Consider the following 23357-nt stretch of genomic DNA (forward strand, 5'->3'; position numbering starts at 1 on the left):
GCTGATATATACTTTTGAGTGGTGTAATCAGATAATTTCAGTGATATTCTGTTTTATTTCTATTCTACCACTGAGAACTCTTTATTAACCTAAATTCTTCTTTAAAGGTCTGCTCTTCAATAAAGAATGAGAATCTATGACATGTTGTGAAGATTCAACTTGACAACAAGTAGGCTCTAAGTAGAATTCTCCCAATATCACAATGTAATTAGGAGCTACCAAATCACTCTGATATTCCCTATTATATGACATTTGTTTAAAAAAGATTTTTTCCTTCATTGATATAAAAGTACTATGTGTACATTATGAAAAATGAAAAATATAGAAAAGAGATGAGAACAGTTCATATGTATGTAAATTTCCAAAAATAATTTGATATATTTCATTCCAGGACCCTTTCCTACGCATGGGGCAAGGGGCAGTGGCTGATGGGAGGAGAAGTTGACGGGAGGGTGTGAAGAGGATGGTTAGTTGCACCCGTGATAGATCTATAATTTTATTCCTTGCTTTTTTTCTTACTATAACCTAGATTATCTTGACAAGAAAGTTCCCATTTAACATACATGTGAGAAGGAAAATATAGTCTTTAGTTATCTCTTTTAAAGGCTGAATCTTTTCCCAAGTTGAATCAAATTCAAACACTGAGGAAAAGAGACTATTTTAAAATTTCAGTATTTCTATAAGAGAAAATAATATGCAATCAATTATTTATTAATGAGGAATGGATTCTGCCAACCATTGAAACCTTTCCTCTTTGAGGCTTCAAATTAAAAAAAAAAAAAAGTTATTGAACCAATGGAACGACCAAGCCATTATCGCCAAGCAATCCCAGAGGCTCTAGCATGGCATCTTCTATGACAGTCTTGCTGACCATTGTGCACCAACAGCAAAAGTGAAAGCCCATGAGAACCAACTATAACTATTAGCCTTAGTCTTTAAACAACAATTTGGTTTCATTCATCCACTGATCAAAAAGCAGAGCTACTCCTCCCAGTAAGGTCTGAGGGTTTGGGTGAGTTCAAAAATAAACTGATACTGCTACTGCAGTCCTAGTCAGAAAGTTCAGCTATATGTACTGGAGGAAACATGTGTCATAGGAAAGGCACAGGTCTTATGTGAAAATCCCAATTCCAGACTCTCATTTTCCAGCCATGATGGAATAACAAACATTGAACTTAACTTCTTGCCATAAGAAACTAGAAAACTGGGCAAAATACATGAAAGAATTGCTTTCATGCATCGTGAAACAGGTAATGTAGGATTGTGGCCCCTGAGAGAAGGGAAACAAATGAGATGAGCCCCACAACTGCCCTAAGTTTCTGCCTGGAGGCAATTTCTAGACTGTGTGTGAGAGGAGGGGGAAATCACACAGGAGCCTGTTAGGCTTGTTGAACTGAGGAGACAGAGATGAGAGGAGAGCTTGAGGAGGCTAAGGCAGCTGAAGTTTCAGGGAAGATTTGTGAAAACCAGGATCTATGCTGAAAAACAGTTCCAGAAACCGGCCTAATGGTGCCCTGGAGTCTTTGCTGAGTGCTAAGCTGTATGTACACAGAGCAAAATTTCACAAGGTCGGGCAAGAAATGACCAGGGACTATACGCTAACTAATTCCCAGAGTGCATACAAGGTTGGGAAATGTCTGAGCTCCAACCAGCCTAAGTGAAAAGTCCTCCCTGGGGCACTTAGCAGGGCATGCAGCAGAGATACCTTTAAAAGAGGGTCTCCTTGGCATGAATGCTACCCTAGATCTTTTGTAACACAAGTTAAGAAAGGCCTTGAAGGTGATCCAAAAGTAATTTAGCTGCCTACCAATCCAAAGCCCAACTCTCTTTGATTGAAGACAACAAAACCAAATTCCAGACACTCAGTAATGCAACATTCACAAAGTTATATCCAAAGTTACTATTCTACTTACACCAGAAAGCAGGAACATGCAACTCTTAAAGAGGAGAAAAATTCATCAATAAAAAGACCCAGAATGATAAAAAATAAGTGAAATTATTAACAGCTACTGTAACTATATGCCAGTATTTAAAAGAAAACATAAATATAATATGGAGAAAAATGGAAAGTACAAAAAAGAACAAAATAAAACTTCTAGAGGTAAAAGAAAAATATCTAATAAACTTTTATTGGGTGGGAGTAGGAGCATATTAGATATGCATTTTAAAAGATCAGGGAATACTTAAAAAAAGGTGTATCTAATAAGGCACTGTAAAATAAAAATAATGTAAAATGGGGAAAAAATTAAACAAGGTAAGAGAAGAAGAACAAAGTGAGAGAGAATACATCAGACAAAAACACACACACAAAAAAACAAAAAACATACAGCAAGATGATGGATGATGGATTTGAACTCAATTGTGATGGGCTACCTTTAGGGTACCAGGGATCCCTGCCTCCTGGTATTTATGGCCTTTTATAATCTTCTCCCTTTGAGTAATTTGTTTCTGATCAATCATATATGGTTAAGTTTAAGGAATGTTACAAAAGATTATCACTCAATCTTGCCAGAAGCCTTCTCTCTTACTGGCTTTCATAAATAAAGCTGTCATGTTGGTGAGACCCAGGTGGCAAGGAACTGAGGATGGCCTCCAGCCAATAGTCAGTAAGGAACTCAGGCTCTGAGTCCAATATTTCTAAAGGAACTGAAACTTGCTAAGAGCAATGTTAAGTAAGCTTGGACATGAACTCTTCCCTAGTTGAACCTTCAGATGAAACTCTAGCCTTGGCTGACACTCTGATTACAGACTCCTTAGAGTCCCTGAGGCAGAGGTACTCAGCTAAGACATGCCTGAATTTCTGACCCACAGAAGCTCTGAGACAATAAATGTATATGCTGCGTATGGCTGCTATGGCTTAAAGTAACTTGTTACAGAGCAACAGATAAATATTATACCATACATACCAATAATTATCTTAAATGTAAATGCTCTAAATATTGCAATTAAAACTGCAAGGGATTATCAGACTAGAATATAAAAAGATTCAGCTCCATGCTATCTATAAGAAACCCACTTCATTTTTAAAATTCTTTTCTTTTTTTATTTCTATTTTACCTTAACAGCAAGCTTATGCTCAATATTTAAAAATGTTTTCAAAAATGGAGATGAGGTTTTGCTCTGTCACCAGGCTAGAGTGCAATAGTGTGATTCTAGCACATCGTAGCCTTGAACTCCTGGGCTCAAGTAATCCTCTCATCTCAGCCTCCCAAGCAGCTGGAAATACAGGTTTGTGTCACCATGCTTGGCTAATTTTTAAATTTTTTTTGTAGAGAAAGAGTCTTGCTTTATTGCCCAGGCTGATCTTGAACTCCTGGGTTCAAATGTTCTTCTCACTTTGGACTCCCAAAGTGTTGGAATTACAGGCATGAGCCACAATGTCCAACCAGAAACTCACTTTAAATATAAAAATACAGATGGGTTAAAGGTAAAAGCATGAAAAAAAGGTATTTCATGTAATTGTAAGCACATGATACTTAGAGGGCTATTGATACCAAACAGAGTAGACTTTAGGAGAAGGATCATTACCAAGGATGGAAGGACATTTCATAATACAAAAGGATCAGTTGGCCGGGCGCGGTGGCAAGCCTGTAATCCCAGCACTTTGGGAGGCCGAGGCGGGTGATCACGAGGTCAAGAGATCGAGACCATCCTGGTCAACATGGTGAAACCCCATCTCTACTAAAAATACAAAAAATTAGTTGGGCATGGTGGTGCATGCCTGTAATCCCAGCTACTCAGGAGGCTGAGGCAGGAGAATTGCCTGAACCCGGGAGGCGGAGGTTGCAGTGAGCCAAGATCGCGCCATTGCACTCCAGCCTGGGTAACAAGAGCGAAACTCGGTCTCAAAAAAAAAGGATCAGTTGATCAAGAAGACATAACAGAACCTCAAAATACATGAATGAAGCAAAACTCATACTGAAGGAGAAATAAATGCAGTTGAAGTTTTCAACATTCCTTTCCAATTGGTAGAACAAGTAAAAAGAAAATCAATAATAAAAAAGACTTAACAACTTTACTAAACAACTGAACCTAACTGACATTCACATAACCCTCAAAGGTACATGAAACATTTGTGGTCATTTAAGAAATTTATGTATTTTCATGACAGAATATATTTTAAATTGTTTCAGTGTAATAGTTAAAAACCAGTGGACCTTGACAGTTATAATCCAGGACTAAGTTCTTCAATTTCTTCAAATTAAAAATTTTTTTAGTCCTAACTTGATATGATTGATGGGAGTTTAAGTTCTATAGTCTAGAAAATCCTTCAAATTATAATATTTGGGTATTCAAATAAAATCTTAAACTTTTTGAAGGTGTAAGCATTTTCCTTCTCTTGAAGGTTCAGAAAGCACTGAGCAAGCCATCAAGGAGCTGCAAGATTTCTATGCACAAGCAAGCACAAAAGTATGCAACCAGAGGTTTCATTGGTTCATTGGCAAATTGTTATTCAACCAAATTCCATTTCTTTGAAAAAGATGAAGAGACTAACAAATATAGAGATTAAAAAAAGTTGTTAGAAAACATATTAGAGAAGTAATACTTTTTCATATTAAGATCATGTCTAGTTAAATATCACTATTATTCTTGGCTTGAGAGAAACACATTTATCTTTTTCAGCATATACATTTTATTTATATTTTAAGCATCAATAAAGAGCCACCCAATTCTCTAGTACAATCAATAACTCAATAACTAATTTAGACCGATTAAGCAATTTATTATTTCATTTTCATTTCCTTTTTCTTTTCACTAAGAAGACCTAAAATATGCTAGGTAATGACAGGTTATTAGAACATGATAACATGAATTTTAATTTTAGTACTAATTTTATGAAGCTTGGTTGAGTGCATCATAAATCAATTTATTTGTCTGTGTCCTATTTTTAAACTCATTCCCAAAATATATGACATTCCTAAACAGAATCAGATATCAAATCATATGAAATTTTTGATTGTATAGGACTTTTATTTAGCAATTAAAACTGTTAATTCAGTTAAAGGATTAAATCTAAAGGATTAAAATGAAACAGACAAAGCAGGAAACAAACCATACAAAATTCCCAACAAACCTGGTCCTTCCAACGTGGAATACTGTTCAAGCTGGAATTTTTTACATGCCACTCACAGACTTCACATGAGACCACCATGAGGCTGAGCCAAACAAATCCTAATTACCCATTTCCTTAAATTCTCCAGGCTATCTCTTGGGTTATGCCCTTCTCATTTATTTTTAGCATTATATTCTTTTTTAAAAAAAGAAATGTATAAAAATACACAATAAAATATTTAAAAAGGATCCACATTAATTGAAAAACAACTTATAGATCCAGCCCTCTAGTGACCTTAAAGCATCATGTAAGCAGCTGCCATCACACCAAGATTTCATAGAAGAGTACTCTACAACACTGGAACTGTTTCTGTTTTGCATATTCCAAAGGTCACTGTAAAACATATGGTATGTATATATTTATGTATACACAAATACATATATTTAACATATATTTCTTTATGCCAAGGTAATGTCTGAATTTATTCAATTTCTTTGTTAAATGATTTGGTTTATGATGAAAGAAAACTTAATTTAGAAATGTGATTATGACACAGATTCCCTGGAATCAAAAAGAAAAAGAATTTAGAAGACAACTCAGAACACAAAATCTCTTTAAACATTACAAGTAACTGTTTTATTACTTCGAAATACCAAAAGTCTTCTGAGTAGTACTTATCATATATATCAAATGTCTTTTAAAAAGAGTCTCAGCAACCATATCTACTATCTTAATCTCTTCAGAACAAGTATATAATAAGGAGAAAATTCTATAAATCAGTCCTCGATGACAGAGGGTTTGTTTAGGAGTTTACCAAATGGAACAACCCTGCTGGAATTCATTCAAGTAGCCTGTGAAAATGTCAGAATGGAGTCTGTTTTGGAGGTCATAGTCCCCAGGGAGTTCTGAGTTTTGGCCTGTTTGTCTTTTCACATGCTTTAATATTTGAAAATCCTTTTTTGTAGACACTGACTGATGCCCAGGGAATGCAAGGATTGTGGGAACTGGCAGTACCAACAAGAGACGAACTTCATGGGAAATCAGTGCCCACCGCCTTTGCCCTCTCAGCACTCATCAGATAAGCTGCTCTTCAAACGTTATTAAGGTATGTGGTCAGATACTAAGAAACTGAATGTCATTTTGCCTTTTTGAAAAAGAACTGCTTGTAGAAAATGGGAACAAAAGTCACTGGGACAATTGAAAGAAATGCTAAGTTATAAAACATCATGGTGAAAATTCTGAAAAACTACATTCACTTAAATATGAATTAAAATACAGTTGACGCTTGAACAATATGACTTTGAACTTCACAGGTCCATATATATTCTGATTTTTTTCAATAAATGTGTTGCATGAGGTCAGGAGAGCGAGACCATCCTAGCCAACATGGTGAAATCCTCTCTACTAAGATACAAAAAATTAGCCGGGTGTGGTGGTGCACACCTGTAGTCCCATCTACTTGGGAGGCTGAGGCAGGGGAATCCCTTGAACCCGGGATGCGGAGATTGCAGTGAGCCAAGACTGCACCACTGCACTCCAGCCTGGCAAAAGAGCATGACTCCATCTCAAAAAAAAAGATAAAAATAAATAAAAAAATAATAAAAGTGTTGCAAAATTTTTGACAGATATGTGAAAATAAGCGCAGATGAACCACACAGCCTAGAAATACTGAAATAATTAAGAAAAAGTTAGGTATGTGGTGAATATATAAAATATATGGGGATACTAGTCTATTTTATCACTTACTACCATAAAATATACACAAACCTATTATAAAAAGTTAAAATTTACTAAAACTTACATACACAGACAGACCATATGTGGCGCCATTTACAGTTGAGCAATGTAAATGAACATAAAAATTAACGGGAGTAGATACTGTACTACTGTGACAATTTGGCAGTCACCTCCTGTTGCTATCACGGTAAAACTCAAGTGCTCTTAGTACCGCCTAAACACCAAATGATGCTCATTGTATCTGTGTGAGCAGTTGTCTCTCCAGGAAATTGCACATTGAAGTAAAAAGTAATCTCCTGAGGCTCTCACGTATTTTTCATCATGTTTAGTGCAGTACCTTAAACTTTGCATAATGAGACTCTATGAAGTGCCACTCACTTCTGGAGGTGTTCCCAAGAAGCAGAAAAAAGTCATGACATTAGAAGAAAACGGTGAACTACTTGATATATATATACCATAGATTGAGGTCTGCAGTTATGGTTGCCTAGCATTTTAGACAGATGATTCATTTTATAAACAGACTATATAAACTTCCAGTATTGATAAATACAGTAAAATACTGCAGATGTATCTTCCTCATAATTTCCTTTATTTTATTTTTTACAATAAGGTCTTGCTATATATTGTCCACACTGGTCTTGAACTCCAGGCTTAAGAGATCTTCCTGAGTACATGGCACTACGGTGTGAGGCACTGAACCCAGCTTCTTATGGTTTTTCTTAATAACATTCTCTTGTTTCCAGCTTACTTTATTGTAAGAATACAGTTCATGACGCAAATAACATATATGGTGTGTGTTAATCAGCTGTTTATGTTTTAAGGAAGGCTGTCAGTAACAGCAGGCTATGAATAGATAGGTTTTGAGGGAGCCAAAAGTTATATGTGGATTTTTTTACTGCACGGGTTTGGGGCCCCAACCCGTATACTGTCCCAGGGTTAACAATACTGCATTCTCAAAATACACATATTAATAAATAAAGTGCTAATCATGTGCCTGCACTATTCTCAATACTTAAATTAGATTACTTGATCTAACCCTCAAAGCAATCTTACGAAGCAAATACTAGTGTGATCTCCACTTTGCAGATAAGGACACGGAGGCAAAGGGAAGGTAACTAATTGGTCCAGATTCACATAGCAAGTAATGGTGTGGCTAAGATCTAGACTTAGGGTGGCTCCAAAGTTGATGCCTCCATTATGGTATTTTCATGTCAGGCATGCAAGGCTGGGTTAATTATAACATGTACTGAGAGCCTAAGATGTGCCGTATATGTGCTAGTCATTTTAAATGCTTTATTTCATTCAATCTTCCCAATAATTGAGGAGGCATATGTAAGATTATTCCTAACTACAGCTTTGAGGGACCTGCCACCACACATTTAGTACAACAGAGCAGACTCTTAGTAGGCTTAACTTTACAGCCCTTCATCTTTAAAACTAGGTTCTTTTTTTCAGTTATCCACAAGAATCATCCCCAATTATTTTTCTGTATATAGTAAGGGAAATGACTTTTATCAAAAGATCTATGTGTAACAATTTCATGAAAATATACTACATCATGAACTTTCAACCTTGCATAAGAGGCTTAAAAATCTAGGAATTATTTTAGGGTAAGAAGCACAATGATCATTTAATAAATGTCTGCTAACAATAATTTTAAAAAGTATCATTTCCATTCTTGAAATATAAATTTTTTAATACCCTGGGAGAGCTGAGTATTCGGGAACAGCAAACTTTTCCTTTCTATAATACATGATAGTGGTTTGATCAAGTGGTCCAATCAACATTCTTCTTAACTGCTATGTCAGGATAAAGGCTTCTGTCAAAGAGGGTCTTCTATTTTGTAGCTATGAATCGCAAAGCTGCAGAGTGCTGACCAACTCTAACACTTGTCAGTTTTTAAACTTAGCCTATGAGAACCAAAGGCAAGTCGTGAATCAGACTTTTTTGCTTTTCTTATTATGCAGAGGCCATATATCAAAAATTTAACTGGTGAAACAGACACACAATGATTAGCATTTTCTTAATGAAAACAACAACACAAATGACCATAAAAATATGAATTTGGGCTTTAAATAGAGCTGAAAATAATTGTCTTTTAACTGATAGTTTGATGCTATGATAAAAATGTTAACACACACCTGCCAACCGTTAAAAATCATTGATAGAAAGATACTACATATTCTAAATTAGATACATTATTTTTGAGAAGAACAAATAAGTTGATTACTCTCTTCTTTAAATACCTTGGGAAAGTCTGACTAATTGAGAGAGCTGGCATCTATGTTTACTAAGACAGCTGTGAGGTCTGTATTAAACAGCAACACAGCTAATTCGTATCTAAGAAAAATTCCATTGGTTAGCTGAGATAGAAGTTATCTTCCATTCTTTGTTTCTTGTGCCCAATGTATAGCACACGGCATACTTGATAATGAGATATAAGAACACATGATGTAATGAGGAAGAACTGCCAGGGACACACATGGGCTGGAGATGTCATAATGGGCAAGGTGTGACACAGAGAATGCCTTAGACTTACCCATGCTCACACACTGAGTCAGCAGAGGAGACTGAAGTCCTGACTCCCAAAAGACTACACTTCCTGTCAATAACAGTGAGCGCAGTCGGTGAGGGCAGTAGAGCCAACATACGGATTAAGGTCAAGGAGTCAGAAAAACATGATATTTGCTTATTAGTCTAGGCGATTATTAATTACAAGCCAAAGAGAAAATTCCAACACACTGGTTACTTTAACATATCAGTCTTACTGTTTTCTGTCACAAGAGTACTTTATTTTTGATATCTTAAAATGTAAGCTAAATAACGAAGAAAAATTGTCGTGGATTACTTTTTTCCCCGTACACTCCCTGTGTTGTTTACTAGGCTCTTTCATAGGTATGGTAGAGAATAGGTGTCCAAAACCATCTTTTCTCTTTTTTTTTTGAAATGGAGTCTCGCTCTATTGTCCACGTTGGAGTGCCGTGGCACGATCTCAGCTCACTGCAACCTCTGCCTCCCAGTTCAAGCGACTCTCCTGCCTCAACTTCCCAAGTAGCTGGGACTACAGGCACGTGCGACCATGCCTGGCTAATTTTTTTGCATTTTTTAGTAGAGCTGGGGTTTCACTGTGTTAGCCAGGATGATCTGGATCTCCTGACCTTGTGATCCGCCTGCCTCAGCCTCCCAAAGTGCTGGGATTATAGGCGTGAACCACCACCCGGCCTTCTTTTTCTTTTTTAGCTACAAGAAGTCCTTATGATTAGGTTATGTGGCAGACATAAGTAGAAGGAGCCCCACTTTAATTTTCCTAAGTCTCTCAGCCCTACAGAGGAACTAATTATAAACTATTTAATTCCACAAAGTCTTGAGAGGTCTAAGTAGCTAGGAGGTTATAGTTGAGTCGTACTTATTAAACTTATCATTTATATTATGTATATTATATTTTATAATTGCTTTCTGAGGAACAGCAAAGACTATTTCTAAATAAATTTGTTTTAGTTTGTTCACCAGTCCATTATATAATATAAATCATATGGTGGGCTATTGTTTTATGAAAATTATCTCAATCTATATAGAAAATAATGTACTTCTATGACTTCAGTAACCCTAAAATGTTAAGTAAACATAAAACAAGTAAACAAATTTAAGATGATGTGGTCTCATCGTCAGTTTAAACTGCTAATTACTATTATGTTTTAAATCTTACTGTTAATAAATGTGTTAACTGTGATGGCCCAGGGGTATTTCAACAAGTGGACATGATTTAAAGACTAAATAAATTACTCAAAATGAGCTTCAGGGGTGCTATAATGGGTCCATGGTCTTGCTGATGCACAAGGCTTCATCCACCCCATCGTGGATAACTAAAGTAAGCCTATGCTAGCATTCTGAGGCTGCCACTTCAGCAGGAGATCAAATTCATTGCCAGCTACAAATGGGAGAAGGTAAAGTCACACACAGCCCCCTGCCTCCCTCCAAACACACTACATGGGTGTGTTCTGCAATGTACTGAAGAAAATGAAATCCTTAATAACAACACAACTGTCTAAATAAGACTCGGTAGAAAAACAGAAGGCAGACAGGGTTACAGGTGCTTATTTACATTGTGAAACAAAACCTACTAATGGGAGACATTATAAAGGCAATTATGACAGAGAATACCTCACCCTTAAGGTACTTACAAGGCTTCTTTTTTCATTTTGAAGGGTTCAAGAGATTTTTCACAAACAAAAAGAGTAGGAGAGCTGCCACAATTAATTAAGAATTTCATTTGCAGTTGCAGGGAACCTTATAGCTTGCTTTTAAAGCTATAGTTGTATTTACTATAAATCCTAAAGCCCAATTTTTAAAAATATTAATTTAGAACAACTAAGGAAAATTATATTCATGGAGTATACATTTCTCTTCTCAGTCTAAGTACTCTAACTCCTGAAAGCAGGAAAATAAGTTACTTAAATTTATAGGAATGTTTATTGATGTGCTCGAGAATTACATGAAACACTCCAGATCCTAAATATGTTAAAGGCAAAGCCAATGACAAGATTTTAGAGAAAATTACTCTTTTCTATTACTTCCAGTTATAGAAAGGGAAAGCAAGAACTCCACAACTCTGTCTTGGCTATTGAGCATCTATTTGTTTCCTGCCTATGACACTAGGACAATTTTCAGTCTGGCTATCTGCTCCAGAGAAAAATAGAAATTTCCTCTCTCTCCCTCACCAATCTCCATTCATTCATTATACCAGCTCACCCACAGCCTCAAGAACCCAGTTTTAACCAAGACAAATGCTCAATGCCCTGTGTATTTCCAGATACTTGGACTGACAGTAAGCTTAGCAGGTTAATGAGGAGTAGGGAAATGCCTTCCAGGTAAAACCCTCAAAAAAGGCCAGCTGTGAACATATGCCATCCATTTTCTATGGTGCAAGGCAAGCAGTTTTCTTTGGCTGGTTTCCATGGCTAGGCAAAGTTCACCTGACTGTTTGCAAATATGTTAATACATGTATTGAATTCAAAGCAAAGAGCCATGTTGGGTTCCCTTGTATGCAACAAACTTCTAAATAAATTATTTCTCTCTAGCAAATGATCATTCAAGAACTAAAAAAGAGCTTACCTAAATTTACTCAGTATGATAAATTTAATGAATGGAAAATCTTAGAAGGAAAGTTCAAGATGGGATTATGAGCTCAAAACCCTAACAACTGCAGTAAATAGTAATACCAAAGTTTAAAATAAGAACAGCAAATATCATTCTTCCTTACTGAGGCCTAAAACACACTGACTACTTCACAGTAAGTAGAGTTTTAAAAAGCCTTTTAATTCAGGAAAACCGAGGTAGACAATACTGATTTTACAAAAGTCTAAATCAGCTGGCCTGTGCTGTATTTGTGACTGTGTCAACATGACTGCTCCTCACCTTCAAAGTACCTGGACTCAAGACATACCAAAAAGTATTAAAATACCAAACAGTATTAAAAAATGAAAATCTGTATTAACTTCTCTACTCACTCCTATAATAATACTGGCAATGACTTAAAGCTTAAATTCAACAGCCAGTATCCCCAAGAGTTGCTCTGCCTGACAGCTTAACCGTCCTGCATATGACCTAAGAAGGAACAGCATCTCGCGCAGGGTCCCCTCAAAGTGTGGGCACAGGCAAAGGGCTGCAGCTCCTTCAGTGATGTTTCTACTCACTTTGTCTCTCCTTGGTGAGCTTTTCCAATTTAAACACTGAAGTCCTATTCCTTTGACTGGTTTCGTTTTTATTCCCAGTCTGCTCAGGCGAAGGAATGTAAATCGTGAAAAAGATGGATCTAATGTGTATTTTAAAATGTCGGGAAAAAAACAAACAAGCTCTTTCAAAAATGGGCAAAGGATATGAACAGACACTTTAAAAAGGAAGACATACATGAGGCCAACAAACATGAAAAAATGCTCATCATCACTGGTCATTAGAGAGATGCAATTCAAAACCACATTGAGATAACATCTCATGCCAGTTAGAATGGCGATCATTAAAAAATCTGGAGACAACAGATGCTGGAGAGGATGTGGAGAAATAGGAACACTTCTACACTGTTGGTGGGAGTGTAAATTAGTTCAGCCATTGTGGAAAGCAGTGTGGCGATTCCTCAAGGCCTTAGAAATAGAAATTCCATTTGACCCAACAATCCCATTACTGGGTATATATCCAAAGGACTATAAATTGTTTTACTATAAGGACACATGCACACAAATGTTCATTGCAGCACTGTTTACAATAGCAAAGACCTGGAACCAACCCAAATGCCCATCGATGATAGACTGGACTGGGAAAATGTGGCACATATACACCATGGAATATTATGCAGCAATCAAAAATGATGAGTTCGTGTCCTTTGTAGAGATATGGATGAATCTGGAGAACATCATTCTCAGCAAACTGACCCAAGAACAGAAAATGAAATACCGCATATTCTCACTCATAGGCAGGTGAGGAAAAATGAGAACACATTGAACAGGGAAGGGAGTACTACACAATGGGGACTATTGGGGGGAATAGGGGAGGGACAGCAGGGGGAGGGAGCTGGGGAGGGATAACCTGGGGAGAAATGCCAAATGTGGGTGAAGGGGAGGAAGGCAGCAAAACACACTGCCATGTGTGTACCTATGCAACTATCTTGCATCTTCTGCACATGTACCCCAAAACCTAAAATGCAATTAAAATAAATAAATAAAAATAAAATTGAGATTATTTTCGATGAAAAAAATGTCAAAATGAAGCTCAATGCCCTGCATATGCATTATTTTAGGAAAGGTAGATTCTGCATGTGTTTCTGTATATCCATTTTCCTTCATTAAGGCCTCACTTGTGAGGAAAAGTTAATTGCCTAAATGGCTGCCTTACTTTTGAGGTACTATTTTGGTCACATTCAAGGGTAAAGGAAAATCCCAGCTTCTCTTTACTAAGTATCTCCCCTACATGCTCCAGTAGTGGGAATATCCTGTTGCTCCACTATCATCAGCAACATAAATATGAATGTAAAACAAGGGAAGATCCAGGAATCATTACTTAAACATCAACTTTATTTTCCTTGTAAAGTTTATTTAAACACTATTATATATTACCCTTTTAGACACTAACCCCAAACTGAAATAGCTCCATTTTTCCCCATAACAGAAAATAATTCTAGTAAGTGAAACTCAAATGTTTAGGATTAACAATAAAACACAATCACCAAGAAAATCTGAATTTAATTATTTCATAATATCTAAACAGTACTTTGTATTGATTAATTTTGAGGCCAACACCTGCATTTTGTTTATAATATGACTTAAATGTTGCATTAAGACCTAAAAAATTAGTTAACATACCTGAAAAAAATCATTAAAGTAAGAATGTTATGGTCATTTCATCTATATATTACTTGATGTGAACATACTCTGCTCACATAACTATAAAAAACCTAGATGTTATAAAATTTAATATTTTTATTTTTATTCTGACGCTGACAAAAATTGTATTTATCATGTACTTTAAAAATATGTGTATACTGTGGAATAGCTAAACTGAATTAACATATCATTACTTCAAATATTTCCCTTTTTTTTGTGGTGACAACAATTAAAATCTACTCTCTTAGCAATTTTCAATACAATACATTGTTATTAACCTCGGTTACTATGTTGTACAATAGCTCTCTTGAACTCATTCCTCCTACCTAACTGAAATTTTTTATCATTTGACCAGCATTTCCCCAAAAACCTAGATTTCTGACAGCCAAATAAGAATGCCTTTTATGCCTTGGAATGGACATGCAAATTAGGTTAATATATCATAAGCGTGAAACTGTATGTCTGAATATAAAATAAGGCTTCTATAATAATTTCCTGAAGTCATTTATCAGAAAAGAGGAAACTGTCTCATAGTGGAGTCCCTGCATGGTATCTCAAAATATGAGATGTTCTTTCATTTACTCCATATTGAACAAAAAAGTACTCTTGGAGAAAACACACTGGTTTAAAAACTAACTTCATTTGAGACAGTGCAGTGATTTCTCAAGGACCTAAAAATAGAAATTCCATTTGACCCAGCAATCCCATTACTGGGTATAAACCCAAAGAACTATAAATCGTTCTACTATAAAGAAACATGCACATGTATGTTCCCTGCAGCCCTGTGTACAATATCAAAGACCTGGAACCAATCCAAATGCCCATCAATGATAGACTGTACAAAGAAAATGTGGTACATATATACCATGGAATACTACGCAGCCATAAAAAACAATGAGTTCGTGTCCTTTGTAGGGATGTGGATGAATCTGGAAACCATAATTCTCGGCAAACTGACACAAGAACAGAAAATGAAACACTGCATTGTTCTCACTCATAGGTGGGTGTTGAACAAGAGAGCCCGTGGACTTAGGGAAAGGAGCATCTCCCACTGGGAACAGCTGGGGCGGGTAGGGGAGAGACAGTGGAGGATGGGGGGGAATGCCAGATATAGTATGCAACTAAAATAAAAAAATGAATAAAAAATGTTTTAAAAAGTCAAAATTTAGTGATATGTAATAAAATAACAAAAAGCAAAATAATATAATATTTACAAAATATATGAATGGGCTTAAATATATATATGAATGGGTAAATGTAGCTGGGGCACAAATAAAACAAGATTGACCAAGAATCAATATTTGATGAACATGGGTGATAGGTACATGGGTTTTCATTGTTCCATACTCTATACTTTTCTATATATTTAAGAAATTTTCCTTAATAAAATTAAAATAGAAAAAGAAAAACCAACTTCATTTGAAGCTGTTTTCAGGTTTACAGAAATATTTTCATCAGAATTAGGAAAACAAAAAGGAAGAGAGAAAAAAAATCAAGACATTATTCCCAGTTAGAACCTTAAAATTCAAAGTGTTGGGTGTTGTTATAAAGCAGCCTTTTAAAAACTGCTTTTAAAAAAGTAATTAAATTTTATTCTCTTAGAAACAACACTAGTAACAGTTAATTCTGGGAAAGTAACTGTGCAGGTAAGGGACAAGATTGGGAGTAAAAGTAGGATTACCTACTTTTCACTAGGTAATCATAACATTTTAAATCATATGACTATATTATCTGCTTAAAAAAAGGCAAAATTCTGAAACAAAAATTAGAGCCCCATAAAATGTAATAAGCAATGACAAATCAAACAAGTGATCATGTTATAGAGTTTATAAGATAATTTTAAAAAGTCATTTTGTGAATGGTAATGGTGATTTAGACATGAAATTTTTCAGTATCAAATCATGCACATGTTAAAAAACTGCTGTAGCTCAAACAAAAGAGACAGAAATGAAGATGTATCCCGGAAATTAGTGCTAGATGGATGATGCACCCCTGTGCATCATTCTACTGCTGATAAAAACACTGACCACAAAGAATCACATATAGACTTTGAGTAGGATGGTTTTATGAACAATGAGAGTGGTTAAAACAATCCCACATTATTGCAATGCTTCATAAAATGTAACTACATACAAATTAAAACTTTCACCATTTCATCTACTTCCCTAAAAGTTTATAAGGGGAGATTACTCTGTATTTGGGCTTACCACCTAAAATTCTGGCATACATATTAATTTTTGCTGTAAATGACCATAAAGGATGAAGTCTCCTCACACTTTCCTCCCCATTACAGAAGACCATTATTGTGTACAACTATATATTCTGATTTTATAACAGTTCAACTCTTACTTTCTTTTACAGTAATAATTTGGACGTTATACTGCTCCAAGGGTACTGTGTAAATCTGATCACACTTAGTCGTGTTTTAGTAAATGGGGCTATGTTCTCTCAACCACTGTCTAAGGTAAATGGGGGCTCCTCAAAGATGGAAGGTTTAAAAGTTATCACCAATAAGTTAACCACAGCTTCCTGAAGGTTTGACGGCACTTACGCTAAGATGCTGCTTTAAACCTATCAAAATGGTCAAGGGTTGTGCTTAACAACATTCAGATACAAAGCAAAACACATTTTATTTGAAGGAGAACAAGTACATACTAAAGACATGTACCAAAGGCCTGAAAAGAGTGGTATGTATGTTTTTGATCCATTTTCCTAAATAAGGTAAGTCCAATAATCAGGAGGACTGGGAAACACCCAGGACCTAGGAAAGTAAGTGACAAGGTACCTAAGGAGGCATTCTGCAGAAAAAGCAGTTTTATTTCTTCTTTTTTTTTTTTTTAAAAAGTGAAATTTACAAATATACTATACTGGTATAGTAATTCCAGGTAAAATCCTTAATTGTTTTTTAATGTGTATGCTTGGAGTGTTTGTAAATTTTAACATTACTTTGTATTTGTTAGATTTTATGTCTTAAGTATTAAAGGTATATGTCATCTATCTCTATTTATTTATGTTAAAAATTGACAGTATTGTGTTTTCTGGAGATTCTGAAATATCTCTGTGAGCAATGAAAATTTCCTGAACAGATAATGAATAAATAGAAAATATTCATTTTGTAGACAATGATGAGGCAGCCAAAGACTGAGAATATGGCTATATCCAATATCCATTAATAAAATAAATACTCAAAGAAGAAGTTCCTGACTTCTTAATCATCACTGAGACAGCTTTCTCACTTCTGAAATTAAGGTGCAACACACTGGAGATGGAGAAAGTGGGAGGAGAATGTAGTCATATCCACAATTGATTTCCCTGGCACATCACAAGAACCTACTTTCCAATGCCATTACAGCATAAAATCATCTGCTTGTGCTAAAATGGCTAAATCTAAAGTTTATTTCCAAAGGTAACATCACTACCAAAGATACTTACTAGGAAAATAGTGAAAGAACTGGATGGAAAGTGAAAATCTGCCTGTTACCAAAAACCATCCAATATCTCTGTGGGGTTCTCCTCCATGACAGACTGCCAAACTGACCAAAATATTACCGCCCAAGAGGAATAAACTGGCCTCCCAAAGAGGAGAAATCTTTAAATCAAACATCCCATTGCACATGCTGAAGAACTCACCATTTTTCCTTTCGTTCAGAGGAGGTAAGTTTTGACTGGACTGCAAGGAGAGTTCCTGGAATTCGTGAGCCACAGCTTCACTTTGAGGACTTGGAGCAAGATGGGCTAAAGGTCCCACTTCATCCTCAGTGTCTATCGCCCCTGTGTGATCCATCGTGTTCCAGCCACTGCCAGCAAGGAGTACCAGACACCTCTTAAATGTGGCCTGTTGAAGACACTGCCAAAATAAAAAACGTGAAAAGAGATGGTGCAGTTATTTTTCTCCAATTTGCACAAAAGTATTAAAATAAGAATCCTGGGTTCTAGTCCAGTTTTACTGCTGTATGGTCATACTAATCCCATTTACCCTCTCTGGACCTCAGATTCCTTATCTGACACACAAAAATAACACACTTCCCACCTAAAAACAAGCAATTACAAGGTAAATAAAAGTTGAAATATATTTTGCATATTTTTTAATACCATGGATTAAAGAAAGTCATAGCCATTGGTGGCACTGAAGATTTAATGCATGCTAAAAGGAAAAGAGTCAACAAATGCTGATGAAAATAAAGAAGCAGTCTGGGTTGAAAATTCATCTTACTTCCTATTCATCAAGCAAGTTTAAATTAGTCAACATTCACAGCAACCAGTAAGGTTTCAGATAATGACTCTTCTATCAGCCTGAGTCTCAGAGTGAGAACAACAGAAAACAGAACTTTCAGCTAATCCACAGTGGATATACACTTCATGACAAAGAAACAAACTTTTATTTTAAGTCACTGAAATTTGGGGTTGTTATCACAGTATAACCCGGCTCATTCTGACTGATAGGAAAATCAACAACAGAAGTACCAAAGATACAATAAAAATTCTAAACATGTGACACTGGCTTAAAGGCTAAAAAGTGGGCAGCATAAAACTGTTACTGGAGGCTAGGTCAGTCCATGTTGCAGCAGTGGCAAAACAGTCCATAACATTGTTCGTCATCTGCTTATTTAGTAGCATTTCATCGCACAGTGTGTTCATCCTCTCACCTACTGATGGACATCCATTTGGATTGTTTCCAGTTTTCGACCACTACAAATAGGGATGCTACAAATGTTCCTGTACAGGTATCTATATGAACATGAGCTTTCACTTCTCTTGGGTAAACACCAAATATCCTACTGTTGATGGCATTTACCATCCTGGTATTTACCACTTCTCTTGGGTAAATACCATCTTTCACATGAAGTATGTATCCATATAGATACTTCTACAGGAGTGAAATGGCTGGAAACATGACAGGTCTAGGTTTAAATTTTTAAGAAACTGACAACTGTTTTACAAAGTGGCTGTACCATTATACATTCTTATCAGCAGGGTATGAGAATTCCAATTGTTCCACATCCTCAGTACTTCATTCGGTCAGTCTTTTTCATTTCTGTCACTTTAATGGGCAAGTAGTATCTCACTGTGGTTTTAATTTGCATTTCCTGAATGACTAATGATGTTGAGTATCTTTTAATTTGCCATCCCTATATCTTCTTTGGCTAAGTATCTGATCAAATATTTTGTTTATTTTTTTTAGGTTAGGTGGTTTATTTTCTTGAGTTTTCAGAGTTTTAAAAATATATTTTGAACACAAGTGTTTTATCAGATATATGATTTACAAATATTTTATCTCATGATATGGCTTTTTTATGCACCTAATAGTGTTTTTTGAACAGTAGATAATTTTAATTTGATGAAATCCACTATTGATCAATTTTTTCTTTTATGAATCATGTTTCTGTTGCTGTAGCTAAAAAAATCTTTGATTAGCTCAAGGTAATAGATTACTTCCTGTTTTCTTCTAGATACAGTTTTATGTTTTACATTTAAGTTTATGATCCATTTTAAGTTAATTTTTATTTATGCAGTGAAATATGAATCAAATCTTTCAGTTTTTTTGGCATATGTATAATTGTTCTATCATCATTTGTTGACAAGATGGTCTTTATTAAATTGCCTTTGCATTTTTGTTGAAATTCAACTGACTATGCATAAGTAGATCTATTTCTTGACTTTCTATTTAGTTCCCAAAAAGAAGTGAGCCACAAAGTGGGGTGGGGGGCAGGAGTATGCAGCACTGTGCTCCATCTCTGGCTGATCCCTAAACTATATATATGCAGGGCAGACTCCATGCAACCCAGCTAAGGCAAAAAGAACTGAAGTGAGATCTCTGGAGGTGCCCATCAAAGAAAAGACAACTTGCAAGAGTTCAGTCTGCTGAAACAGAACACCACTCTTAAGAAGAAACCGAACAGAATCTGGAGTCTCTACAACTGTCAATCTGAATTACATATCCAATGAAAATATCCTTTAATAAAGAAGGCAAAATTGTCACCAGCAAATCCAAATTATAAGAAATTCTTAGAAAACTTAGACTGAAGAGAAGTGATATAAGATAAAAACTTAGATTTCAGAAATGAAAAGTATCAGAAATAGTAAATGTGTAGATAAAAAAACTAAAGATTAGCTTTTCTTCTAAACTTCTTTATTATCATTCAAAGCAAAAATTATAACAGCCTGTTGTGAGATTTACAACTATATGTAGATCTAATATATATGACATAAAAGATGAAAGAGGGGTAGATACGTTCAGTGTTTTTACATTTCCATACATCATTAAAAAAGTAATTTTAACTTCAAGTAGACTGAGAAGCTTGTATACAACTACTTAAAACAACTATTTAACAAATACAAATAGCTTTAGCTAAAACATCACAGGGATATTAAAAATATCCAATTAACTCCAAAGAAGAAAAAGATGCATAACTAAAAAGAGATAGGACAAGCAGAAAACAAATAGCAAAACAGACCTAAATCCAACCTTTTCAATAATTACATTAAATGTAGATGGTCTCAACATTCCAATTAAAAGAGACAGGATGAATTTTTTAAAGCCTGTAAAGTATGCATATAAGTGATATACTTTAAATATGAAGAAATAATAGGGTAGAAAATGAATAGAAAAGGACAGGTCATACAAACAAAAATTCCAAGAAGCTTGTGATGACTATATTAATATCAAAAAAAGTATACTTCAAAAAAAATGTGTTAGGTGAATTTGCACGTCAAATTACTTATTTCACTAAGGAATATTAAAATACAACTCCTAGACTTTTTCAAAACTATGAATTTTCATTTCAAATTACTCATATGAAATAAAATCTGTTCATATCAAATTAATTCTAAGATACAAGTACCATAATGCCCTCATAATGGAAAGATGTACAAGCTCTGAACATCAGTGCTAATGATTTGGAAGATCCTTTAGGCACAGATTTTAAAAAATATTTTCATGCAGTATTATCTGTTCTTCATACTGAATAATTTTTTCAACCTATTATGGCTTGACTTTATGCTCACCTTAAACTCCCACACATCCTTCCCAATTATGAAAATTATAAGCTAAGGAAATCTTTATAAAATGTAGGAAAGGCAGAAGATTAAGTTTCCAAAAAATTTTAACTTAATATTCATGAATATTTTTGAGAGAGTATAGACTAAATCTACTCTGAAATTTTGCAAACTGTCATCTTAAGGTCTACTTAACTACTTGATGATTTTCTTTTGAAAATAAGATCCCACATCAAACATAAAATGGACTACTCTCTGTCCAGTAGTTAATAATTGAAATGTTAAAGAAATGGCATTAAAACAGATTATTTCGTTAGACCATAATTTAATAACGAAAGTAAAACAATCATTTAGTTTTCACTGGACAAATTGTGATAAAATAATAATTTGTCTAGAACTGACAGCATGAATGAGAAAGTCACAATCTTACAAATTCCAATAACATAACCGTAGTCCAAAACAAAACAAAGCCAATATTGATCCAGCATTAAGTACAGCATAATACTGTAAAATCAACCTGGGATACAACTTCTCTCAAAAAACAAACCAGTTCATTGAGATATTATGCGAGAGGTAGTGATAAAAAATACAGAAAAAAAAAAAAAAAACCCAAGAGGTATTACACTTTCAGTTTTCATTTATTCATTCACTAATTTTTTTGAATGGAGTCAAGATAACACCAATAATAATGACATTACGTTTTAAAATATACTGGGCTATTGGACTAAGGTAGTCCCCAAATCAGTGCTAATATGTGTTTTGAACTGAGGATACAAGTGCTTCTGAACTCTCCTCACAATATGATGATAATTTGGGGAGGTTTAAAAAAAAATCCCTGCTAGGTAGGGGTTTTTGGGGAGGAAATCTCCAGAGATTGTACTACAATCTGTCTGAGACAGAGTGATTCTACTGTGTAGCAAGCATTGAGAATCACTGGTCTAGTAGAACCTCTCGTTTTATACAGATTATAAATCATTTGCCCAATGAGTGGAAAGAGGTCAAAGGCAATTATTACTACATTTGTGAAAAACAGTAGAATATAAGTGGGATTAGTAGGTACAAAGTGTAATTTAGGAACTTTGTTTTGGGTTTTTTTGTTTTGTTTTTGAGACAGAGTCTCGCTCACCCAGGCTGGAGTGCAGTGGTGCAAACTCCGTCCACTGCAGCCTCTACCTCCCAGGCCCAAGTGATTCTCAGGTTTCAGCCTCCCAAGTAGCTGGGATTACAGGCCCCACCACCACAGCCAGCTAATTTTTCTATTTTTTAATAGAGACAGGGTTTCTTCATGTTGGTCAGAGTGGACTTGAACTCCTGACCTCCGGTGATTTGCCCACCTCGGCTTCCCAAAGTGCTGGGATTACAGGTGTGAGCCACCGGCCTGGCCTCTATTTAGGAATCTAAAGAAATAAATGTCTAACTGTATTTGGGTAAGTTAGGGAAGTCTTCAAGGATGAGTAGGAGTTCACTAGGCACAGAGTTTTTCTGATCAGTAAAAGGAAACAGCACAAATATCACCGAACAGCAAAAAGTTGGATAGGGCCAGTGTACAGGGCATGACACAGAGTGGCAGAAGATAAGGCTGGTGCGATAAAGTACAATACAATTATAAAGCAAAGTGGACTATAAAAACCAGTGATATGATTGATTTTATATTTTTAAAAGATAATTCTGACAGAGACCAGTTACTGATAAAGTCTCAGGCTGAAATGTTGAGGAATGAAGACAGCTGAAATGCAGAAACAGGAATAAATTCAAATATAGTCATGCTTAACAACCGGGATAAACTCTGAGAAAGGCTTTGTTAGATGATTTCGTTTTGTGCACACTTACAAAACTCTAGATGGTACAGCCTACTAGACTCCTAGACTGCAGGGCATAGCCTATGGCTCCTAGGCTACAAAAACCTGTACAGCATGTTACTGTGCTGAATGCTGCAGGTGACTAACACAGCGGTAAGCATTTGTGTCTCCAGACACAAAAAAGGTACCAGAAAAATAAAGCATTATAATTTTATGGGACCAATGTTATATGGTGCATGACTATACTACTGAAGAGGCAAAATGTCAAGGCTTGAGGACGGCTCATTTGCAAGGTAGAGATTAAAGAGCTGAGGATAGCTGAGGTTTGCAGATTTGGGCAGCTGGAAAGGCTGGTGGTATCATTAACACCAAGGCAGGTTTGAGTACTGACGGGCTACT

General features: G+C 35.5%; 1 protein-coding gene across 32 annotated transcripts in view; it reads right to left on the reverse strand.

Moving 5' to 3' along the window:
* The window catches only part of MRTFB (myocardin related transcription factor B), a 351684-nt gene that overhangs the window by 110463 nt on the left and 217864 nt on the right, over nt 1-23357 (reverse strand). For all 32 annotated transcript variants that reach the window (XR_013524638.1, XR_013524632.1, XR_013524635.1 and 29 more), the window contains one exon: nt 17794-18010. Coding sequence is in view for 26 of the 32 variants with exons in the window: in XM_078344730.1 (XP_078200856.1) it covers nt 17794-17947 (154 nt within the window). In the remaining 6 variants the exon portion in view is untranslated. The remainder of the gene's footprint in view (nt 1-17793; nt 18011-23357) is intronic.

Source organism: Callithrix jacchus, chromosome 12 (genome assembly GCF_049354715.1).
Source record: "Callithrix jacchus isolate 240 chromosome 12, calJac240_pri, whole genome shotgun sequence".
Taxonomy (NCBI): domain Eukaryota; kingdom Metazoa; phylum Chordata; class Mammalia; order Primates; family Cebidae; genus Callithrix; species Callithrix jacchus.